This window comes from Gracilinanus agilis, chromosome 6, assembly GCF_016433145.1.
Source record: "Gracilinanus agilis isolate LMUSP501 chromosome 6, AgileGrace, whole genome shotgun sequence".
In the NCBI taxonomy this organism is placed as follows: domain Eukaryota; kingdom Metazoa; phylum Chordata; class Mammalia; order Didelphimorphia; family Didelphidae; genus Gracilinanus; species Gracilinanus agilis.
In genome coordinates, this window is record NC_058135.1 from 201336032 (window position 1) to 201362012 (window position 25981).

Here is a 25981-nt window from a genome sequence, read left to right on the forward strand (position 1 = left end):
GACATCTTAAGGATGTCAGTTTAGTAAGGAAGGAATAAGACATTATTATAATTCAATTTGAATATACTAAATAATAGAAGAAGGTTGAACAAAGTGTCCTGAAAATTTAAAGAAAAGGAGATAGAGTTCTGGTTAGGGGGATCTAAGAAGTTTATATGGGAGAAAGCAGGGCATCAAAAGAGGAAAAGGATTCCAATATGTAGAGAAATCAAGGGAAAACCAAATATTCCAGTTGTATTGGACTCAGAAACAGAGATAGTGCCTTACACTCAATTTGTCTAGCTGCAGGGATATTGAATAATATACAAATCACACAGGCATACTAATATAAAGAAGATGTAAGAAGATATGGCTGTTCTGCTCTTCCCAAATATTGCTTGCTGTATCCTTGTCTTTGTCTTTTCAAAGACAAATATGTAGCTATTCCCAAAAGGCTGGCTCTATCAAGACAATAGCCTAACCCTGAGATGGTTTGTAGATGTTAGGGGCTGTGTGGTTTTATATTAAGGTAGACAAAGGAGTTAGAGATGCCAATATAATGTGAATATAGTATTCCTTCCTTCCTCCTTCCCTCCCTCCCTCCGTCCCTTCCTTCCTTCCTTCTTTCTTCCTACCATCCTTCTTTCTTCCTTCCTTCCTTTCCTTCTTCCTTCCTTTCTTTCTTTCTTTCTTTCTTTCTTTCTTTCTTTCTTTCTTTCTTTCTTTCTTTCTTTCTTTCTTTCTTTCTTTCTTTCTTTTCCTCACCACGTACACATTTCATGTATACACATATATGTATGCACATATATATATATAATATCTTTGCTTATACACATAAAATATATATGTATAGACCAAGGAAGTTGGTGCTGTTTTTGAGAGAGAATATATGAAGCAAAAACATGCAGTAGAGCTCCAAAAAATCAAGCATCAGACAGAAGAAGTGAAAACACATCTCAAAGAACAGCTGGTAAAGGGACTGGAAGACCTGGTGAAGAAGCACAGCTTAGAAATCAAATCAACTCAGTCATCCAAGGAAGCAGAAAGAAAGAAGCTACAAAAGGTGAGACTTTCTTTCCAGTGACAGACAGAGATTCTGTCTTGTTTTTAATTTTTAACACAGGACAGCCTATCCTGGAGGTGTTTCCCTTTGCCCATCATTTCCAGTTTACCCTGTCTCCATCGTATTTGTACACAATTGTTTGCTTTTTTGTCTCCCCTGTTAGGTTGTAAACTAGAGAATAGTGACTGACTTTTGCCTGTCTTTATATCCCCAGTATTTAGCATAGCTCCTAGCATTGGAAAGTATTTAACAAATGTCTGTTGGCTAACTCAGAAACTTCAGAGGTGTCTGAAGTACATCTTTTCCCAAAGAACTTGATCGTATATTTTTCTGAGTTAAAAAAAACTAGCAAAGCAACAGCTAGGTGGCTCAGTGAAGCAAGAGCCAAGCCTAGAGATGAGAGGTCCTGGGTTCTAATCTGGTGTGAGATATTTCCTAGCTCTGTCTAGACTAGCTCTCCTAGGCAAGTCACTTAGTATTGATTCTAAAATGGAAGGTAAGGATTAAAAAAAAAAGAAAAGAAAAGCCAACAAGCTTGACTATCATCTATTTACACATATAAATACATGTTTCATATATGTTGGCAGGCTTTATTATAAGTCTGCATGGCTGTATAATCAAACTAATTAATGTTCCATATTCTTCTTTTGGATTATGCCATGCAGCCTCTGGTTAGTAGCTTTATGACTTTTGAAGCACTTTTATATGCATCTTCTCATTTGCAGACTTTTTATCTCCATTTCACAGATTAGAAAAGTAAGATCCAGAAATGGGAATGAATTTCCTTAAGATCTCAGAGCAGGGCAGCTGGGTAGCTCAGTGGATTGAGAGTCAGGCCTAGAAATGGGAGGTCCTGGGTTCAAATCTGACCTCAGACACTTCCCAGCTGTGTGACCCTGGGCAAGTCACTTGACCCCCATTGCCCACCCTTACCACTCTTCCACCTATGAGTCAATACACAGAAGTTAAAGGTTTAAAAAAAAAAACCTAACCTTAAGATCTCAGAGCATCTTTGTGGAATGTGTGCATATATCTATACATGTATACTCACATGTACCTATGTCCATACATCTATATTGTGTATAATTATATTAACAGCTAACATTTATATAGCACTCACTATGTGCCAGGCACTGTGCCAAGTGCTTTACAATTATTACCTCATTTAGTTTTCATAACGTTCCTAGAAGGTGGATGCTGTTATTATCCCCATTTGATAAGCAAAGGTTAAATGACTTGCCCAGAGTCACACAACTTGCAAAAGTCTGAAACTGAATGTGAATTCACATCTTTCTGACTCCAGTCTCAATGCTAATATCCAATAAATATAGTTATTATTTTTCTAGCCCTTCTACATGCCAGGCTCCATGCTAAGCACTTTATGGTTGTTATCTCATTTGATCCTCACAACAACCCTGCCAGGTAGATGCTATTATTTTTCTCATTTTACAAATGAAGGAACAAATAAGGGATAAGTGGCTTGCCCAGGGTCACATAGCTAATAAGTATCTAAGGTTAGATTTGAACTCAGGTCTTCTTGACTCCAGGCTCTATCTTTTGACTCCAGGTTCTACCTAGCTGCTCCAATGATAGCTATTGATAATATATCACATGATGTTATATAACATAGTTAATATATTTTATGTAGTATGTACTAATATGCCTAATGTATACAACTAATGTGATATGCTATTAAATATTATTTATTATATTAACTATATTAAATAATTTACTAAATATATTGATTTAAATATTATTATATATTAAAGATAGAATGTATAGTAGTAATATTATATAACATTATGTGATATATTATTAATTTAGAATTGAGGCAGCTGGGTGGCATAGTAGATCAGTTGGGAAGACGAGTTCAAATATAATTCAAACTCTAGTAGACATAATATCCATACACACAGAGAGGGGGATTCAAGAAATAATGAAGAGACAGAATTGATGATTGTTGGCAAGAAAGAGGCGGGGAGTCAAAGCTATTTCTATTCACACACACACTCTTATGTATTACAAGCTCTGGATCTTTGCTTTCCAGTCTATAAAATGGGAATCAAAATGTGTGCCTCACATTTTGCTGAGTTGTTATACGAAGTAAATGATGTGATGTACGTGAAAATGCTTTAAAGATTAATAATACTACTAAGGAGAGATATATTGGCTTAATGTGTAGCAACTGACTTCAGAGTCATCAAAAACTGGTTTCAAATCCTGCCTCTCCCACGTATTGACTGTGTGAGCCTAGGCAAGGTAATTAAGCTCTTAAAGCCCAGGTAATTGTTAAGACTGAGGATACTGATCTGGACTGGGAGTCAAAGTTGCCCATCAGATCTGCTCCCCGAATAGGAGAAATCCAGAGGTCTGCTCCAATACTACTAATAGCTTTCACTCAGTTACATGGCACTTTGAAGTCTAAAAATGCTTTATATACATTATTGTCTCTAATTTTTTTTTAATTTTTTTTTAAACCCTTGTACTTCGGTGTATTGTCTCATAGGTGGAAGATTGGTAAGAGTGGGCAATGGGGGTCAAGTGACTTGCCCAGGGTCACACAGCTGGGAAGTGGCTGAGGCCAGGTTTGAACCTAGGACCTTGTCTCTAATTTTTATTACTTTATCAAGTAAAAAGTACCAATATTCTCTCCCTCTCTAATAAAGAAACTGATTCGTGTTTAGGACTCATATATAAATGTGAGTTATCCTTGTTATTATTATTTAAAATTAGTATTGTTATTTAAAATAGATGAAATGGTTTGTTTAGCTATTATACAAAGAACTTTTATGATCTCAGGTGTCAGAGACCAAAGGCAACACCTCTCTATAAGCTTTTCACTGAGGTACACTATGCCTAACTTTGCAAAGAGGAATGTGGTCTGACCTGCCTTTGGCCTTCATCCAATCTGTGGAATAAAGCCATCCTGTACTTGGGCTTTTCCCATGTGGCCTCCACTTCCCCTATGCTGTGACTGACCAGTTCTATGAACCAGACTAAAGGGAATGACCTAATGCACTGGCAATCATCTCCATACCTAATAGCAATCAGTGAGCCAGACGCCTGTCTCCTGGAGCCAACAGGTTGCCCTGGTAACTGCCTGCTCCAGAAGATGCTGAGTGTATAAATCTCACTTAAACTTTCATCCCTCGAATGCTACCAGTTCAAGAAATGAATCACGTAGAAATAATCTTTGCTCCTTCATTTTTCCTGCTCATTTCTGTATTTTGAAGAGGTTTTATTTCCCAAGTGGCTTTAGCTTGGAATTTGAAATGAGGCACATAGATTCAGGGAAGATAAAACTTTGATATTCCCCGAAAGCTCACATTTGTCCATTCAAAATGGTCTCCATTCTCCTCTGTGTAGTCAGGTAGGCATTATCTCCTTCTCACCTTGAGTTTGGGGGCAGACAGGCTTGCCTGGGCACCCTTGTGCATCCTTTCAGTGGAGCCTGAGAAGATTCACCATTGGGCGAAAGAAGGTAGGATAGTTGGACTCAAGGAATATTATTTTCATTCTTTGTTCTAGAGTGGAGAATTCTACCTAGCCCTAAAAGAGAGAATGGAGCCCATTTGTATGATCCTAGGATGTAGAGCTGTTGGGGACTTTTGGAAATCATTGTTGTTTTACACATAAGGATATTGAAGCTCAAAGGTGGGGTAGGTGGGAAGGAAGGGAAGTAACCAAGTCCTGTAACTCCAAATCCAGTGCCTTTACCACTATTCCACACAGTTTATATAATGCTAAAGTTAACTATTCATTTGCATATTCAGACTTGACATGTATATACTTTAGGGAACAACCAGTTACATTCTTTGGAACCAGTGCCTGAGACCCTTCCACTTAAGGACCATGTAAAATATACAATAGCTTCCTATCATTCTACCCCTTGGGATCACACATTTTAGAGTGAACAGATCTCAGAGATCATCTAGTCCAGTCTCTTCAGTTTACAGATAAAGAAACTTAAGCCTAGAGAGATTTAAGTGGCCTGATTAAGGGGACACAGTTGTATTAATGTTCAAATCGAAGACCACAAAATTTAGTGAGACATTCCTTAATTGGTTGGAATTCAAGTTTCATTAGGGATTTAGTTTTTAAAAGATCAATGTTCAGACTGTATCTGGGATAAGATGAGATGCAGTTGCCTATGCTTTCTATATCTACAGTCAATTATAGTAATAATTGGATGCTAGGACAGAAGCCATTATCTTAGACCAGTGATTCCAAAAGTGGGCACCACCGCCCCCTGGTGGGTGCTGCAGCAATCCAGGAGAGCAGTGATGGCCACAGGTGCATTTATCTTTCCTATTAATTGCTATTAAAATGTTTAAAAAATTAATTTCCAGGGGGCTAAGTAATATTTTTTCTGGAAAGGGGGCGGTAGGCCAAAAAAATTTGGGAATCACTGCCTTAGACCATAGAGGTCATCTCATTTTACAGATCATAAAATTAGAAAACAAAAATTTGCCCATGATCAGACAGGGAGTTAGCAACAGAGGCAGAATTAGAAAATGATTCTCCTAACTCCTAATCTAATGTAATTTCTAATATTGTTCATCTTTTGTTTCTGAAGGGGACCAATGACATCACAGGGTGTGATGTTTTGACTTGCATGTGAATTGGATTTAAGTGAGGCAGAGTTGCACAATTATATTTTTAATATAATGATCACCCTTAAGTATCAAATGGTCCCTCTTGGTCATCTGATTTTAATGTGACACTGTATTCTGACCATAAATTTTTAGGTTTTGTGGTGGGTGGTAACTTTTAGCTTTGAATACACATTCTAATTCTTTTGTTTAAGTAGGGAACAGACAAATGTGAAGCAGAGTAGGGGATTGAAAAGAGAGCTAGTCAGGGAATTAGGAGATCGGGCTTCTGTTTCTAATTCTAGAACATTCATTCATTCATTCAGTTGGTATTAATTGAATACTACCATGTTCAAGACACTATAATGGGTGCTCCAAAAAATACTGGGAGGTAGGGTAGATTGCAGTTTAGTTGGAGAAGTAAAAAAAAAATACAAATAATTATTATTGAAGGCAAGGCTTTATATGTGCTATATAAGTGATACAAATCATCAATATGCTATTTGGGGGCAAATCCTTTCTTATCCCTAGGATCCGGGCTCTTCTTTCAAATGAGAGGTGGATGAGGTTGGATTAGATGACCTCTAAGGTCCTATCCAACTCTAATGTCTTAGAAAATATCCTGGATTCTCCTATTTCCCTCTCATTCTCTCCTTTTTGCGTTTAATAATAATTCAGTTTGTAGCACTTTGTTTTTGGATCTTCAACAGCTTTAGGAGGTAGGAATTGCAAGTATCAGTATTTCCATTTTGTATATGAGAAAACAGGCTCAGAGAGGTTATTTGACTTAACCAGGATCACAAGTCTACTAAGTTTTGGAACCAATAAGGTTTCTTCTTGTTCTTATAGCCTATGAATTTAGGGCAGTGATGGCAAACTTTTTAGAGACCAAGTACCCAAACTGCAATTCTCATGCTGCACATGAGCCCCCCACCTTACCCCAGACAGGGGAAAGAAGAAGCGCTGCCATTGGGCTGCTGGGCAGAGGGGTGGGTGATGCGAAAAATGTCTTCAGGCACACATGGAAATGGCTATAGGTTCACCAACACAGATTTAGGGAATGGACTCAGTAGCCCATCGATGTCTTTCCCAGTCCTACAGCACTGTGTTTCATATTTTGACATTGATGTTCCTTGTCTGTTTAGATTTCCTTCTGTCCTTGTCTCTCTTACTCTTCAGCTAGACTGAGCAGATTTTGAAGCTTTTTTCTCAAAATCTTCAGGATCATTTTAAGCTGAGTTGGATAATGAGACACTTTCTTTTAAAGCTGTTGAGTCAACCTAGAACTATTTGTTTACTGACAGTCAGTTAACAGGAGAGGGAATGTACATGATAGGCTAATGAGCTCCCAGGGCAAATGGCTTGAGGGAATTCCAAATTCTTGCCAGATACTTTAGGACCCAAGTTTAAGTTTTCTAACACCATAAAGCTGCTGAATCAACTTTTTTTTTCCCACTCCTGGAGAATTTAATTTTGAGTTTTTCCCCATAAGGCAACTGCCAGAGTCTGTTCCTGTGATTGATTCTGGGTATCAGAGGAAGCCTGATACAGAAAGTAAAAATAGAAATAGTCATTTTCTAAGAATACTGATCTTTTCTTAGAATGATTTTTAATTTATCTTTGTCACTCACAATGAATACATTTGAGCAGAGTTTGTGAGAATCTATAACTATATGCAAAGTGAATTTTTGGTTCAAGAAAACTTACTTTTCAAGAGAAAATAAACTATGGGGTAAAAATTCAAAATATTAAAGACTTTTTTATTTTCTTTTTTAGAAAAAAAAATTTTCCATAGTTACATGATTCATGTTCTTACTCTCTCCCCCCCACAAAGACTTATTCCTAAGAGTTACCTAAGAATAATAGGAAACATTTCTAAAATACTTTATGGAAACATTGTACATTTCATTTGAGCCTCAGAGGTAAGTGCTATTATTATCGCCATTCTGTAGAAAAAAAAAGTTGATTCAGCAGCTTTATGGTGTTAGAAAACTTAAACTTGGGTCCTAAAGTAACCTACCCAGGATCACACAGCTAGTAAGTATCAGATGCTATATTCAAAATGAGGTCCCTTGATGCCAAGTTGATTGTTTTATCCGTTATGCCTAGGTCATCTCATATTTGGAACAAATGGATTGTATGGGAATGCCTTCGGAAAACAAGTTATCAAGTTTTCCAGAAATCTTTTGATGCTTTTTAGGAACTTATTGTTATTATTTGGACTTAAGAGTCCAAAGACCAATACTGAAGACCTAGCTCTACCATTTACTAAGCTGAAATCTCTAGTGTGATTTTTGAATAATCCATTTGTTGTCTTCGAATCTTAGTTTCCTTATGTAATATTAAGTAAATACTTATTAAGCACCTACTGTGTGTGTGCCAGTCACTGTACCAAGCACCAGGGATGTGAAAAGAGGCAAATGATAGTTCCTGCCCTTAAGGAGTTCACAATCTAATCTAATAACCAAATAAATATATACAGTGCTATATATGAGATAAATAGGAAATAATTAAAAGAGGGAAGACCCTAGAATTATGAAGGCTTGTAAAAGGCTTGCTTCCCATGAAAGATGGGATTTTTGTTGGGACTTAAGAGAGGCCAAGGAAACAAGTAGGTGGAGTAGAGGAAGGAGAGCATTCCAGGTATGGGAAATAGCCAGAGAAAATGTTTGAAACCAAGAGATGGTGTATATTGTTCATGGAGCAGAAAAGAAGTCAGTGTTATTGGATCAAAGAATTCATGGTGGGGAGTAAGGAGGAAGAAGACTGGAAAGGAGGAAGGAGCTAGATTATGAAGGGTTTTAAATGCCCAACAAAAAAAAATGCCAAACAGAATTTTTTTTTTTTTGTATTTGAGCCTGGAGGCAATAAGGAGCCACTGGAGTTTATTGAATAGAAGGATGATATGGACTTGTGCATTGGGAAAACCATTTTTGGTATCCAAATAGAGGATGGACTGGAGTGAGGAGAGACTTGAGGAAGACAGTCCTACAAGTAAGCTATTACAATAGTCCTGGTATGAGATGATGAATGCCTGCACCAGAGTGGTGGCTATGTAAAAGAGAGAAAGGAGGATATTTGAGGGATGTTACATAGGTGAAATTAAGACATTTTGGGGGGCATCTGGTAGCTCAGTGGATTGTGAGCCAGACCTAGAGATGGGAGGTCATAGGTTCAAATCTGGCCTCAGACACTTCCCAGCTATGTGACCCTGGGCAAGTCACTTAATCTCCATTGCCTAGTCCTTACCACTCTTCTGCCTTGGAACCAGTACACAGTATTGATTCTAAGACAGAAGGTAAGAGTTTTAAAAAAAATGAGGTTTTGGCAGCAGCTTGGATTTGAGGAAATGAGAAGTAGGGACGAGTCTAAGATGACCCACCTAGGTTTTGAGCTTGATATAGTAGGAGAATGATGCTGCCCTTGATAGTAATAGGGAAGGTAGGACAAGAGAAAAGCTTAGATAATGAGTCTAGCTTCAAACATGTTGAATTTAAGATGTCAATTGGATTTTCAGTTCAAGTCAATTGAATATGCAAGATTGAAGGTCAATGGAGAGACTGGAATAGGGCAAGATTTAAGATTTTTTCAGTGTAGAGAAAGTAATTAAATCCATGGGAGCGGATGAGATCATTAAGGGAAATAGTAGAGTGGCAGAAGAGAAACAGTCCCAGGAGAGAACTCTATGAGACATTTAGTGTTAAAGGGTGTGATTTGGATAAGGATCCAGAAAAGGAGACTAAGAAGGAATGATCTGATAGGAAAACCAGTAGAGAGAGGTATTCCCAAAACTTAAAAAGATGAGAGTATCAAGAAGAGGATAATCAAAAGTGTCAAAGGCTGAAAGGAGGTCAAGGAGAAAAGATCATTAGATTTGGCAATTAATTGATCACTGGTAACCTTGAAGAATGGGGAAGGAAATGGAAAACTACTCCATTATCTTTGCCAAGAAAACTCCATATGGGATCACAAAGAATCAGATACAACTGAAACAACTATATAACAACAACTTTGAAGAGAGCATTTTTGGTGGGATGATGAGATTGGAAACCAATATGTGAAAAGTTAAAAAGCGAGTGAGAAGAGAGAAAGTGGGAGGCACCCTTTGTACACTACCTTTTCAAGGAGTTTAGCCACAAAGGGTTGAAGAGATATAAAATGATAGTTATCAGGAATAGAAGAATTAAGTGAGGCAATTTTGAGGGTAAGGAAGACATGGACAAATTTGTAGACAGTAGAGAAGGAGCTAAGAGAGATTGAAAATAAGTGATAGGGTGGGAATGAAAGAGGAGGTAAACTGTTGGAAGAGACAGAATGGAATGGAATTGCTTCTGCAGGTAGAAGGATTAGCATTGGTAAAGGAGTATGACTTTCTCTTTAGATAAGGCGGGTGAAGGAGGAGAGAGTGATAGAAGGCCACATGGCTCTCATGAAGCAAAAATAATACAATGGATGTGAAACATTTTGCATCTGAAAAGTGCTACATAAATATTTGCTAATGCTATTTTTAGTAATAACTGGAATATTGGTAGGCAGAGTGGTGTAGAGGATAGAAAGTGGGTAAAGCAATCCTCGAAGTCCTTTAAAACTATGGCTTCAAGTCCTCTGACACAGACTGGCTGTGTGAATGGCCCTGGGCAAGTCACATGACAGGTCAGTGCTCTAGACCAGTGATGGGCAAACTACAGCCAGTGGGCCAGATGTGGCCCCCTGAAATGTTCTATCCAGCAGTGTGACATTATTCCTAAACTGACGAATACAATGAGTAAGAGACAATACAATGAAAATTTGAAAGAGTTGCCATAGAAACAGACTGGCAGATGAGCATTTCCTTTCCTTTGGCCCCCTCTTTAAAAAGTTTGCCCATCACTGCTCTATACAATTCCAAGACCCTGAGTGGCACAGAATGTACTGACCTGCTTTAGTAGATGGAGTTTTCTCTTTCAAGAGTTCCTGATAACCAGTGAAATCACAGGTCCAGTCCCTATCTTCATTAGCTCTCACTTGATATTATCACACATATGTCCTCACCCCAAACCCCCGTTTTATGTGATCGAAGTCACCAAACTGAGGCTGTGGCAATTTAGCCATTAAGACAGAAATAGTGAGAATGACCCAACAATCCTTCGTTCTTGATGCTAAGGCTGCTGTTTTGAAAACAGTGTTTGGAACTGTCCTTTTCCTCAGAAACCCATTTAATTCCCATGATCCCAGACCTCTGGGCTAAGCTTCTGTAAAAAAAATTGGAATTGAGAACCAGTGGGGGAAAGGGCTGGGTTGTTTTTATTTTTAGTTGTTTGCTTGCTTTTTTGTTTTTCATGAGACAGTTGATGCATGTCCTGTTGATTTCTTTAATTCCACTAGCTTAACCTGGGCATTTTTTTTAATATTACCATAGAACATGTTCATTCTCCTGAATTATCCATGGTGTCTGCTCTAGCTCAGCTCCTAATCTAAAGATCCTACATGACTCATGAAAGGGAAGCTTCCCTCAACAGTAACAAGTTTATTTTGAACCACCTTGACTAACTGTGGCACACAGTTTGAGCACACTGACTACAGAAACAAATTGCTTGCCCAGAAGCTACGAGGATAGTTTCCCTACATCAAAATGGGGTTCATAGGACCTCAACAATAAAATCAACCACTCAATAATTAGCAAAATTGTAAAATAGAATGAATCATAATCATAGAATCTCAGAGTTGTAAAAGATATCAGTGGTCCTGTAAAAGAATCCCCTGCTGATCTCTTCTTGAAGAGCCCCCAAAGAGGAGAGACTTCTTACTTCTTCCTACTTCAGAGCATCTTCACTTAATATAAAGTTTTTCCTTACATCAAACCTACATTTACGTGCTCCACTCACCCCCTCATCATATCTCTTCTGAGAGTACTTCATCCATTGGCTTCATCCTTCCATGGTCCCTTGGGTTATCTCCAGTGAAAATAACCAAAGAGACTTATCACCCTCAGTAGGGGTGTTTCTTCACAATTTATCTTACGGTAAAATTGGCACCAGTTTGTGTCATATTTATTAAGGACTCTTAGTTAGGTTGTCAAGTTATTGTAGGGTGAGAATGGTTTGAGCCATTTTAGAAAACTCACAGCATTCCCTGATGGATATGACAACTCCATTCCTGTCAGTGAAGAGAGGGTGGTGGCTTTTTGTATGGCAGGATAGTCTTGTGTTTCTTTACTTCTTTGGTTCCATTTACCTCTTGTTTACAAATAGCTGATGTCATGATGGAAGCTATCTTGTTGAGTTAGTTGGCTTATTTTTTTAAACCCTTGCCTTTTATCTTTAGCATCATTTCTAAGACAGAAGAGAAGCAGGGGCTAGGCAATCAGAATTAAGTGACTTATCCAAGGTCAAATAGGTAGGAAATGTCTGAGGTCAGGTTTGAACCTTGGTACTCTGAACTCCAGGCCTGCTGCTCTATTCACTGTGCTACCTACCTTTTTTCTTTTTATGGATATTCCTTGAAACTATTATCGTATAAGAAATTGCTTAGCCTCCTTAGATAGTAATGATAAATATATAGCTTATAATGTAGATAGAGACTCCATCATCCATGGAGAGGCAGCCTCCTTGGATAGTAATGATAAACATATACTTTATAATATAGATAGAGAGTCCATAATCAATGGAGAGGCATATAAAACATGCTATTAATGTGTCAGCAGCTCTAACTCATAGGCAAACAATTTTTCTATTTTCCATCTTGAGTATAAAGTCAGGTCATAATTATACATGTGAAAACACATTCCTTTATTAGCCATATTGAAAGAGAAAGCCAAAAAAATAAAGTGAAAATTTATACTTCAGTTTTCACTTCAAGTTCATCAGTTTTCTCTCTGAAAGTAGATAGCATTTTTTCATCATGAGTCCTTTGTAATTGTCTTGGATCATTGTATTGATCAGAGTAGCTAAGCCTTTCACAGTTGGTCATCATTATAATATTACTGTTACTATGTATAATGTTCTGGTTCTGCTCACCTTGCATCAGTTCATATAAGTCTTCCCATGTTTTCTGAAACTATCCTCCTTACCATTCCTTATAGCAGTGTTGGCAAAGGTTTTCAAGTTTGTGCATCCAGACTGTAATTTCAAGCTGCCTTTGAGCGCCACCCCCCCCCCCCCGACCCAGCCCTGCATTACTCCAAAGAGCGGAGGGAGGAAGTGCTGGCTTTATTGGCCAGACAGAGGAGCAGGGCATGCAAAAAATGGCCTTGGTCACTGGGAAGAGGGGAACAGAGCAGCTCCCTGGGTGCCAGCTCTGCATGGCATGCCAATACTTCACTGATGCTGCCTTATAGTGTAATAGTTTTCCATCACAATCATATGTCACATCTGGTTCAGCCATTCCCTGTTTGAGGAGCATCACCTCAGTTTCCAATTCTTTGTTACTACAAAGAGAATTGCTGTAAATGCCTTGTGCAAATAGATCCTTTTCCTTTGATAATTAGTGACTTAGAGCAGTTTTTCTCTCCTATACTTAAAAAAACTTATCTAAGCTGCAGGTTTTTTTTTCAGCTCCTAGCCATCTCTTAGCTCTTCATTCTTTCAAATTCCCAACCCAAACAGCCTATCTACTCTTTCTTGAGCTCAGTGTTCCACCATCTACTTCTATCCTCCATGCCTGAAAAGCCCGCTTTCCTCACCTTTGCCTCTTTTTACAAGCTTCCTTCAAGGTTCAGCTCTGGGGACCACACCTCCATTTTTAAAGCTTTTCCTGCTTCCCACCAGTTATCCATCCATCCATCCTGTCTACACTGTTCCAGGCAAAGTACTAGGTGCTGAAGATACAAATGCAAAGAATGAAATTTTTCCCATTTTTGTGAAGTTTACATTCTAGAGAAAACAAAAATATATGTGTGCGTATACCTGTGTATATGTATACATACATAAGATAGGATGAAAGACTAGACATGTGAATTTGCTGGCTTTGGGAACTCTTAGGTAAGAAAACTCCATCAAAAAGAGTTGGCAGTTCTGGAATTCCTAATTTTAGAAAGCTGCACAAAACATTGAGAGATTAATGGGCCAGTGTGTATCAGAGACAGGATTTTAACCCAGGGTCTTCCTGGCTTCAAGGTTGGCTCTCTGAGATTCATTGTGTAGTGCTGCCTTTCATAAAATAAATATAAAGAGAATAAATACTATGTAGGTTGATACAAGGGTGTTTGGGAGGGAAGGCACTGGCAGAGTGCCAGAGGGTAGGGGAAGAATCAGGAAAAACTTTCCTAAAAAGTGATGAAGAAGTCTTGATCTTTGATTTTAAAGCAGAGGGCACTTCCTTGAGGTGGAGATGAGGAGGAAGAATGTTTCAAAGGTGGGCTCTCTCCCTCCTCAAATGGTCTTGTATTTCCTTTTCTGTTTCTATGTTGTAATCTACCAGTAGAGCATAAGTTCATGGAAAGCAGGGACTCTTCCTTTTGTCTTTGTGAATTCCCAGCACCAAGCACAACGACATAGTTAATGCTTACTAAATGATTCTCAGATTGGAGCGATCTGAATTTATCTGAATTTTATTTGAAAATTATTGAAAATTATTTGACTTTTCTCGAGTTGGTACATTCAAGGCAACAACCCCTCCTCTAACTGACGCTTAGTCTTGTCTTGGCAATGGAGACCCAGACACTTTGTCCAATGTCCCCCATTAGGCCATATGAAAAAGGCAATATTAGGGCATGGCACCCTTAAGCTCATAGCATCCATACTCACAACACTATAGCTTTTCCAGACACCACACAAGTGATCTGTTTTATTTGGGCTCTTTATAATACCATGGGGCACCAGCCACACTTCCCAGGCTCTTGGAACCTCCTATTTTAATTATCCCAGCAGTTTTATCTTGATAAAAAACTGATGTTAGCATCCATTCTATCACCAAATACTTCTAATTTGGCCCTGGGGCTCTGCCCTTTTTAGATGTCCACAAGGTGCAATGGAAAGAATGCAGAATTGGAATGTTGACTTGGAGTTACAGGATCTAAGCTCTTTGACCTTTACTCTCATTGTCACATTGATGAAGTTGGTTCCTCACTCTGGACCTCAGTTTTTTAAGCTCTAAAATGGGAAGGTTGGGTTAAATAACTTTAAGATTGGTCCCTTCTAGCTCTTCATCTAGGATCCTATATCACTGTGCATCATCTATATATCTGTACCTGAGAGTGGTGCATCACAGCAGGGCTCCTGTCACCTTCGTCATGCTCTTTGGAATGTGTCTGATGGGCCATGTTTTTGTACCTTCTGGCCTGAATTATTTCAATCCTATTTAGGAGGTTCAAAAACAGTTAGAAGAAATGAAGAAGAAATCTGAGAATGAAATAAAACGACTGGAAGAAGAGAAAGCAACCTTGAATATGAAGCTTCAGGATTCTTTGCTTGAGGTAAGCTCCCCAGTAAAAGAAAAAAGCCTCCATTAACTGGAATATGCTGAAGGAATAATTGCAGTGGGTACAGGAATATGGGAGTGTGCTCCTAAAGGGAAATAACTTCTGTTTAATGCATTATTCTGGTTAGTTGGGTTCTTTTACTTGAGTTGTGACTAAATAACAAGCCCCAGCCATTAAAAGGAGGGTTTCTTTATTTGGGGTCAAGGAACTTATTTTTTCAAATATTTTGATAACTGTATTTCAACATAATTGCTTTCCTTTTTATTGTTATCCATTTTACACATTCAAGACTATCATTCTGAGGAGACGTCCTGGACCCAAAAATGGTTAAGCAGCCTCTGCATTAAAGGGATATTGAATATCATTTGTTTATTTCTGAAGCATTGTTCTCTCTTTTTTTATCCATTGTAGCAAATACATTTAGAGGTAGAATAGTCTGCTGTGAGTCACAGAAGAATGAAACAAAACTATTCTAAATTTCTGTGACTATTTTTACATTAAATATAGAGTTTTAAAATAAGGATTCTTGCTTATGATTCAAGGTAAAGATTTTACCTGGGGCTCTTTGAAACTTCTATAACTTTTTCCCATATAAAGTTTAAAAATGAATGTTGTATTCTGTTATACCTACACAAAAGGGTAGTATAATTTGAAATACAAGCACTTCTAGGCCCCTCTTGTTTCCCACTTCTTTACATTATTTCACTTAAGATTCTTGTTCTTTTTGCATCCACTTAATTTTAATTTTTTCTAGTTCCATAAAGTAATCCCTTGATAGTTTGATTGGTAAACCATTTAATAGGTAAATTAATTTAGATATTATCATCGTTTTTGTTATATTGACTCATCTGTAAACAGTGGTTATAGTTTTATTTATATAGTTCTTGTGTATATTTTGATAGGTAAACTCCCAATATATTCTTTAATTATTTTAAAAGGAAATTTCCCTTTTTATCTCTTCTTCCTGGGTTTTATTGGTAGTGGAAATTGGTAGTAAAAATACTGATGGTTTGTGTGGATTTATTTTATATCCTGCATTTTGTTGGAGTTATTGTTGAATTGATTCTTTGGGGTTCTTAAGTTTACCATTTTATCCCCAAAATATTAAAACTGATGCTTATGATTTCCTCCTTCCCTCTCCTATGCTATACCTCACCTCTTCAGGGCCAACTTCTCCCTGCCTTCTAGACTGATGTAGCTATTCTGACAAACTCATCATGTTAATATGCTTAATTGAATAAGGTTCTTCAGGGCCCTCCCCCAATTCCCAGGTCATGTATGCACATCTTAATAATAGGGTAGAACAGAAAAACAGATTCTTGAGAGACCATGATAGTTGTCTTTAAGTGTTTAAAGCTGCCACATGTTCTATTTGGCCTCAGAGAAGGTAAAACCAGGAGCAATAGGTAGAAGTAACAAAGAGGACAACTTGGGCTTGATATCAAGAGGAATTTCCTATATTTGGAGGTACCCAAAAGTGGAATGGGGTGGTAGGTTCCCTCTCCTTGGAGAGGTCTTCAAGTGAAGACTGAAGTGTATACTAGTTGTTGGTTAAGTTATAATGGAGACTCTTCTCATGTATAGGACTAGATGGCTGATTAGGTTCCCTCTATCTCTCAAATTCTGGGATTATAAGAGCCTTCTAGAGACCAAAAAATATTATTTGATCTAATGTTGCACTCTATTAACACATAAATACAACAAAATAGCAAAAATCTATAAAACAGTACCATTGAGGCTAGTTTTAAATTGCTCTGGTCCTAATTTTAGAAAATGGATATTAAAATAAAATTCATCTTTTTAACAAGCCATAGTATAGCTGGGTTGCCCTGGAGAAGTCACTATCCCCATTGCCTAGCCCTTACTGCTCTTCTGTCTTGAAACAAATACTTAATATTGATTCTGTGATGAAAGGTAAGGGTTTAAAAAAAGCCAGTCTTAAGATATCACTAGAAATGCTCTTCTTTTGTAAGGGAATATTGGCTCCAAACCCTTTCTTATGAGACACGGGAATATTTAACTGTTAGTCTGTCTACCAGGGCTCCTAGAGCAGAATTTATACCTCTGGGATGCTATTGGTATGATACAGGGTGATGAGAAGTGAGTAGAAGAAAATAAGAATTAGGTGGGGATAGGAAGTTAGGGTGGGAAGCTTTCAGATTCTGCCTTCTGCGTGGAGGCAGGATCAGTTATGAGAAGGAATATATTCCGGGAGAATTCAAACTGAGTATTAAATAAAGTGACTGAGCTTTGGGCTAGACTGACTTGGGTAGAAGACTTGAAAGAACGGGAAATCAGAAGTTAAGAAAAAAAAGGCCTGATTCCCACTATTTACATGTAGGGTCAAGGAAACCTGTTAGGACTCAGGAAATATATACCTTTCTTGTTGTTATTTTTCCTCCATGTATGTTTCCATGTAAGCTTCTTTTAAAAAGCAAAGAGGAGTTAAATCAATTGTATAAAAAATCAAGCCATTCCCCAATTGATAAATGGGCAAGAGACATGAATAGGCAATTTTCAGGTAAAGAAATCAAAAGTATCAATAAGCACATGAGAAAGTGTTCTAAATCTCTAATAATTAGAGAAATGCAAATCAAAACAACTCTGAGGTACTACCTCACACCTAGCAGATTGGCTAAAATGAAAGAAGGGGAGAGTAATGAATGTTGGAGGGGATGTGGCAAAGTTGGGACATTAATGCATTGCTGGTGGAGTTGTGAAATGATCCAACCATTCTGGCTGGCAATTTGGAACTTTGCTCAAAGGGCTATAAAAGAATGCCTGCCCTTTGATCCAGCCATACCATTGTTGGGTTTGTACCCCAAAGAGATCATAAATAAACAGACTTGTACGAAAATATTTATAGCCGCACTTTTTGTGGTGGCAAAAAACTGGACAATGAGGATACGTATGTCCTTCAATTGGGGAATGGCTGAACAAATTGTGGTATATGCTAGTGATGGAATACTATTGTGCTAAAAGGAATAATAAACTGGAGGAATTCCACGTGAACTGGAAAGACCTCCAGGAATTGATGCAGAGCGAAAGGAGCAGAGCCAGGAGAACATTGTACACAGAGACTGATATACTGTGGTAAAATCGAATGTAATGGACCTCTGTACCAGCAACAATGCAATGACACAAGACAGCTCTGAGGGATCTATGGTAAACAGCTGCCCACATTCAGAGGAAGGACTGCAGGAGAGGAAACATATAAGAAAAACAATTGCTTGAACGCATGGGTTGAGGCGGAAATGATTGAGGATGTATACCCGAAACTATCACACCAATGCAACTATCAACAATTTTGAAATAGGTCTTGATCAATGACACATGTTAAAACCAGTGGAAATGTGCATCAGCCATGGGTGGGGGGAGTGCGGGGGGTGAAGGGAAAGTAGGAGCATGAATCATGTAACCATGTTAAAAATGAATATTAATAAATGTTTAAAAAAAGATTTTAAAAAAAGCCAAGAAAAATGTTATGATATTTTTCAGGAACTATAGAGGCTAAGGAAAGAACCTGCCTTCTTTCCCTAGAGGGAAGTGAGCACTAGAAAGTTTAGACCAAAGAAGGGAAGAAATTGCAGCTAGAAATTGTATGGGGTTTCCATCAGCCAATGCTAGGACTAACTAGTAGAAAAAGAATGGAGTGTCAGGGTTTACAAAGCTCATAGCATCCCACAAAGTGTGAAACCCTGTGACCCTGCCATAATGATATTTCTCTGGACTAGTTACATGTTTCATGTTCTTTCCTTCTCTCCCACCCCACCCCCCCACCCTCCTTAGCCGATGCACAATTCCATGGGTTTTACATGTATCATTGATCAAGGCCTAATTCCATATTATTTATAGTTGGTCTAGAGTTATCGTTCAGTGTCTACATCCCCAATAATATCCCTATCAGCCCATGTGTTCAAGCAGTTGTTTTTCTTCTGTGTTTCTCCTCCCATAGTTCTTCCTCTGAATGTGGCTAGTTTTCTTTCTCATAAGTCCCTCAGCCTTGCTTTGGATCCTTACATTGCTGCTAGTAGAGAAGTCCATTGTGTTCGATTGTACTACAGTGTATCAATCCCTGTGTACAATGTTCTCCTGGTTCTGCTCCTTTCACTCTGCATCAATTCCTGGAGGTCATTCCAGTTCACATGGAATTCCTCCAGTTCTTTATTCCTTTGAGCACAATAGTATTTCATCACCAACAGATACCACAATTTGTTCAGCCATTCTCCAACTGAAGGACGTTCTCTCATTTTCCAATTTTTTGCCACCACAAAGAGCACGGCTATAAATATTTTTTGTAAAAGTCTTTTTCCTTATTAAAGGGAATGTAACTATGCATACAGTCGTCCTTCCCTACATTGCAATTCACTTATCACAGCTTTACTTTATTATGGGTTAAAAAAAATCTAATTCTATATTTTTTATAGAGTTTTTGCTATATTGTGGGATTTTTCAGATGAATACCATACTGTACACAATGGAAATTCAGTACGCCAGTACCGCTTGTGCAAGTTTGCCAACATGAGATTGTACAAGGCTGAGCACAAAGCAAACATTTCTGTATTGGCTGCTTGTTCTGTATCCTGGGCACTGAATGGCTCAGTATTTATAAGAGTGTAAGAAAGGTTAATAAGAATGTGGAAAAGGTTTATTGGAGAGTGGGAAGGGTTTATAAAGCCTTAAAATATATACAAATAATAAAATAAATATAATTCCATTACTTTGCAGATTTTCATCTATCGCAGGGGTCTCTGGAACATAATTCCTGTGATAGGTAAAGGATCACTAAATATAAATTAACTTATTAGGGACTATATATTGCTTAATATAATACATCAATAACTGTAGAGCTGACTGGCTTATGACTGATAATCCAACCCACTTAAATATTTACTAAGAGCCCAATTTGTGCAAGAAACTATTCATTTGGGAGTAAATCAGAAAGAGTGCTGAACTTGGAGTCACAGAAACTGAGTTTCAGTGCTGCCTCTTTCTCTTTTGTGAACTTAAACAAGCTATGATTTCACTAGACCACAGTTTTCTAATCTGTAAAATGGAGGTATTAGACTAGTTGACAGCTAGAGGCTTTTCATGCACTACTTCTTCAGTTCTAGAATTCTATTATGACAATAGTCAATCTAAGGGAGAGATTTAACCATGCAGTTTTCCTTTTTCAATATTTCTCCCTCTGTTCCCTTAAGTTTAAAAGCTGGACAATTTTATCCAATACAATAAAATATAGTACCAGAAGAGCTCAGGAGAGAGGCAGCAGGAATTAGATTGCAAACATGGCAGAATTTCAAAGATGCAAGTAACCTCCAGCATTTTGTGCTTTAATTAATTTAATTTCTCTGTTTTAGCACTCCACCGTCTCCAAGAACCCATGCTGAGGTTAACAGGCTTTTTTTCCTCCCCACAGCACTTCCAAAGTGCTTATATATAAACTTTTTCTTATAGAACCCATTTGCAAAAGCCATGATGAAGATAGGGTGCTCGATAAGTACTGATACTTATCAGAAGAGAGTGAGTCCTTTCTCTTTAAGTTTCTCCTGCAGACTCCCCTCCTCAAAGGCAGGGACTTACTTGGCTTTTGTCTTCATATGCCCAGAACTCAATGCCTGGCATCCAAGTGGTGCTTTTAAATGCTTATTGAGTCGAACTGAATCAGAATCATTTCTATCTGTGAGTCAAAAATTTGGTAGATCAGAGGAAAACAAAAAGATCAGGGCAGCTGGGTAGCTCAGTGGAGTGAGAGTCAGGCCTAGAGACAGGAGGTCCTAGGTTCAAACCCGGCCTCAGCCACTTCCCAGCTGTGTGACCCTGGGCAAGTCACTTGACCCCCATTGCCCACCCTTACCACTCTTCCACCTATGAGACAATACACCGAAGTACAAGGGTTTAAAAAAAAAAAAAGGTCACCGTGTTTCAATTCTATTTCACACATTACGTTTTTGGAGGGTTGGGGTAGACCATTGAATTCATTACTTTGGGAAACTCTTGGTACAGATACTCTCTCTAAAAGGCAGATCCCCATTTTTCATGTGTAACTCAGAGTCTTAGAGAACAACCTGCCATGGGATTTGCATTTTCTGTGCCTGTTGTCCCTCCCCTCTCTACTGAAAAGAGGGAAATATTCTTCAACATCATGAAAAGGCAATCAAAAAGGTTTAGGATTTGCAATCAGAGAACCTGGTTCTAATCCTTGATTTGTTACTTAATACTTGTATGACCTTGGGAAAGTAATTTCCCTTTCTCTCGACCTCAGTTACATCATCTATAAATTAGATAATATTAGTAAAGCACTTTGCAAAGCTTAAGTGCTATACAAATGCGAGCTATGAGGATGGTGATGATGATGGAGCTAAGATTCCAACCCAGGTCCTCTGACTCCAAATTCAGTGTTCTTCCCTATATGTTTAAGGGGGCAGTATACTAAACTTTTCAAATAACTGGAATAATAAATAATAAAGATAAAACTCACATTCCCACTCAAATGCCTCCTGGTCCATCTCTAGACCATCCATAGCCCTTCAAAGTTCCTCATCATAGCCATATGAGGTATAAGGAATTTAAATGTGATTATCCCATCTTATAAATGAGGAAACTAAAAAGCTATATGACTTACCAATATTCATGTTGCTGAGTGGAGGAGTTAGGAATCTGAAGCCGGACTACCTGCATCTAGGACTAACACTTTTCACTGTCCCTTGCTGCCTCCCCAGTCCTTGATATGAACATAACACCAGTGGATTCTACAGTTCAAGCTTGCTTCTGGGGTTGGGTGGAGGAAAAGGGTTGTCCCCAGTAGCACAGAAAAGAAGAAAGAGAAGAGGAACCCAAAGAGTCTGATGATGACATGAGCTTTAGCTTATTTGACTAAGTTCTCACCCCCAAGCAAATAAAACTTTTATTTAAGGAGAAAAAATGGCTTAAGCTATTAGAATTTAAAACATCACCAGGACTTTGGGATCACCCAATGTGTGTCTCTTTCTATACCCTGAATCTATCACCTCATCAGGAGATGGATAACATTCTTCATCACTGATCCTCTGAAACTGACTGGTCATTGCATTGATCAGTTCTAAAATGATTGAAATTTTTTCTCTTTACAATATTTGTTGTAGTAGTGTAAATTGTACCCTAGGCTCTGCTCATTTTACTTTGTATCACACACAAGTCTTCCCAGGTTTCTTTGAAATTCTCAGTGTGTCTATTTGTAACCAAAGGGTCCTCCTTATTTACATTCCAATGAACCTGTGTTCTCATTTGTTATGGATGTTCTCCACAACCATGTAGAAGGTCACCTAAAAATAAATAACATAATAAATATAAAAAAACATAAAAATAAAAAACATAATACATTAAAAAACATTAAAAATAATAAACAGTATATATCTAAAGGCATTGACAAGCATCATATGCAATGGGGATAAATAAAATAAATCAGGCATGAAACAAGGATGCCCATTATCACCTCTATTGTTTAACATTGTACTAGAAACACTAGCAGTAGCAATTAGAGAAGAAAAAGAAATTGAAGGTATTAAAATAGGCAGTGAGAAGACTAAGCTATCACTCTTTGCAGATGATATAATGGTCTACTTAAAAAATACTAGAGAATCAACTAAAAAGCTAGTGGAAATAATCAACAACTTTAGCAAAGTTGCAGGATACAAAATAAATGCACATAAATCATCAGCATTTCTATATATTTCCAACACATCACAGCAGCAAGAGGTAGAAAGAGAAACACCATTTAAAATCACCCTAGATGATGGAATACTATTGCACTCAAAGGAATAATAAATAAAATTTAAAAATCAAGCCATTCCCCAATCGATAAATGGGCAAGGGACATGAATAGGCATTTTTCAGATAAAGAAATCAAAACCATCAATAGGTACATGAGAAAGTGTTCTAAATCTCTAATAATTAGAGAAATGCAAATCAAAATAACTCTGAGGTATCACTTCACACCCAGCAGATTGGCTAAAATGACAGCAGGGGAGAGTAATGAATGTTGGAGGGGATGTGGCAAAATTGAGACATTAATGAATTGCTGGTGGAGTTGTGAACTGATTCAATCATTCTGGATGGCAATTTGGAACTATGCCCAAAGAGCACTAAAAAACTGTCTGCCCTTCAATCCAGCCATAGCATTGCTGGGTTTGTACCCCAAAGAGATCATAGATAAACAGACTTGTACAAAAATATTTATAGCTGTGCTTTTTGTGGTAGCAAAAAACTGGAAAATGAAGGTATGTCCTTCAATTGGGGAATGGCTGAACAAATTGTGGTGTCTGTTGGTGATGGAATACTACTGTGCTCAAAGGAATAATAAACTGGAGGAATTCCATGTGAACTGGAATGACCTCCAGGAATTGATGCAGAGTGAAAGAAGCAGAACCAGGAGAACCTTATGCACAGAGACAGATACACTGTGGCACAATAGAATATAATGGACTTCTCTATTAGCGGCAATGCAATGACCCAGGACAATTCTGAGAGATTTATGGAAAAGAACTCTACCCACATTCAGAGGAAGAACTACAGGACTGGAAACACAGAATAAAAACAACTGCTTGACACCAGTTGATGCAGACATGATTTGGGATGTAGACTCTAAATGACCATCCTAGTACAACTATCAATAATATGGAAATAGGTCTTGATCAATGACACATAAAGAAACAAGTGGAAATGCACATCAGCTATAGGGGTGTGGGGAGGTGTGGTGGGGGAAAGAGTAAGAACATGAATCATGTAACCATGGAAATTTTTTTCTAAAAACAAATAAATAAAATTATATCCATCAGGAAAAAAATTTTAAAAATACAATTACTATAAGATATAAATTGGACAGTGCTCTGAGGATAGAATATTCTGATTAGCAGAGGGAATTTTAAGCCTCTGAACTGAAATTATTGTATAATAATAAATGGTCTCTGATTGGAAAAAAAAAAAAAGGTCACCTATCCATACCTGCCTCTCCAATTTGCATTGGCATTTATAAAAGTCCCGTGACTACATTTTCTGACATCTGATAGAATTCTAGTCCTTTAGTTTGTCACCCAAAGTTCTAGGGGGTCTTCCTATCTCTCTCATTCTCCTGACTCTGGAATGATACCAGTGTAACCCAGGTTCAAGCATCAATTATCCCTCCATCTGGAAACTAGACTTACTTCATCTTTATTTTTTTATTCAAATGTTTTCTCTGAGAATTCTTTTCCTAAACGATGTTTTTCTTTGTCATTCATTGCTTCCTGCCCACAATCACCATATAGATGGCTCTCTATTGCTATTTGGGGATCTCACCACTAAACAATTACAATGATATTAACAACAACAGATATTGTGCAGTGCTTCACTTTTGGCAAAGTGCTCCCAATTGAGCAGCCTTATAAAAACTCTGGGAGGTTGCTACTGCAGTTATAATTATCCCCATTTTACATATGAGGAAACTGAGGCTTTGAGAAATCTTAGGATCACAAATCTAGTAAGTGTCTGAGGTGGGATATGAAAGTCAAATTTTCCTTACTCCCAGTTCAGTACTCTAGCTATCATGATGTTCTGCCTCACATATTAAAGTCATAAATATGGCCCCTTTTGGAACGTTTGTCAATTGAACCTGCAGATGTCTTTGACTCTTCCTTTTCCTTAACTCTGAAGACATGTTGATATGACATTTGTAGAACTTATTCCTGGAAGATGAAGAGTTAAGCTTTTCTAATTAGGGCACAGCTTTAAAAAATAAAGACAACCACCAAGTCTGTCCCTGAGCTATTGAAAGCATGGTTTGGGTGTGTTGATTTGAAGGGAGTGTGAAGGGGTATTATTAATAGTACTCACACTATTAATATTTCAGGCTTCATTCCACAGATGAAAGAGCATCTGGGAATCCAAGAGCAGGACACCTACCCCAGGGAAACAGAGACAGATTATTACAATCTGATGAAGAGAACACGGGATAAACACAAAGTACCTACAAGTTATTTTTGATGAAGCTTTGGTATAATTCCAAAAGAACTGCTAAACTAGTATAAGAATTTTGTTTTTTTTTAATATATTATTTTTTCCAATTACATATAATAACAATTTTTAACATTCCTTTTATAAAATGTTGAGTTCCAAATCCTCTCCCTCCCTCTGCTTCTTCCTTTCTGAGATAGTAACCAACTTAATCTAGGTTACACATGTGTGATCATGCAAAACATTTCCATATTGGTCATCTTGTGGAAGAAGAATCACAAAAAACGAAAAACAAAAAACCACATGAAAAAAGTAAAGTGAAAAATAATATGAGGGCAGCTAGGAGACTTAATGAATAGAGAGCCAGGCCTGGAGATGGGAGGCCTTGAGTTCCAATCTGTGCTTTGACCCTTTCTAGCTGTGTGACCCTGGGCAAGTCACTTAACCCAATTGCCTAGCCCTTACCATTCTTTTGCCTTGGAACCAATATTTAGAATTGATTCTAAGATAGAATGTAAGGGTCTTTATTTTTTTATTGAAATTTTTATTTAATTAATTAATTTAGAATATTTTGCTATGGTTACATGATTTATGTTCTCCCCTCCCCTCCAACACTCTCCCTCCTTAGCCAATGCACAATTCTACTGGGTTTTACAAGTATCATTGATCAAGACCTATTTCAATATTATTAATATTTGCATTAGGGTGATCATTTAAAGTCTACACCCCCAATCATATCCCCATCAACCCATGTGTTCAAGAAGTTGTTTATCTTCTGTGTTTCTACTCCCAGAATGTAAGCGTTTTAAAAAAGAAAAAAATTTAAAAAAATAGAGAAAAATAGTATGCTTCAGTCTCCACTCAGACTCCATCAGTTCTTTTTCTGGAGATAGATTTCATCATGAGTCCTTTGGAATTGTCTTGGATTGTTGTATTGCTGAGAAAAGCTAAGTCATCCATAGTTGATCATAGTACAATATT

The 25981-nt window shown here is 37.7% G+C and overlaps 1 protein-coding gene across 1 annotated transcript in view; it reads left to right on the top strand.

Annotated features, from left to right (window-relative positions):
* The window catches only part of FAM184B (family with sequence similarity 184 member B), a 108966-nt gene that overhangs the window by 53183 nt on the left and 29802 nt on the right, over window positions 1-25981 (top strand). Inside the window, exons 5-6 of the mRNA XM_044680472.1 lie at window positions 833-1042; window positions 14915-15025. Coding sequence (XP_044536407.1) covers window positions 833-1042; window positions 14915-15025 — 321 coding nt within the window. The remainder of the gene's footprint in view (window positions 1-832; window positions 1043-14914; window positions 15026-25981) is intronic.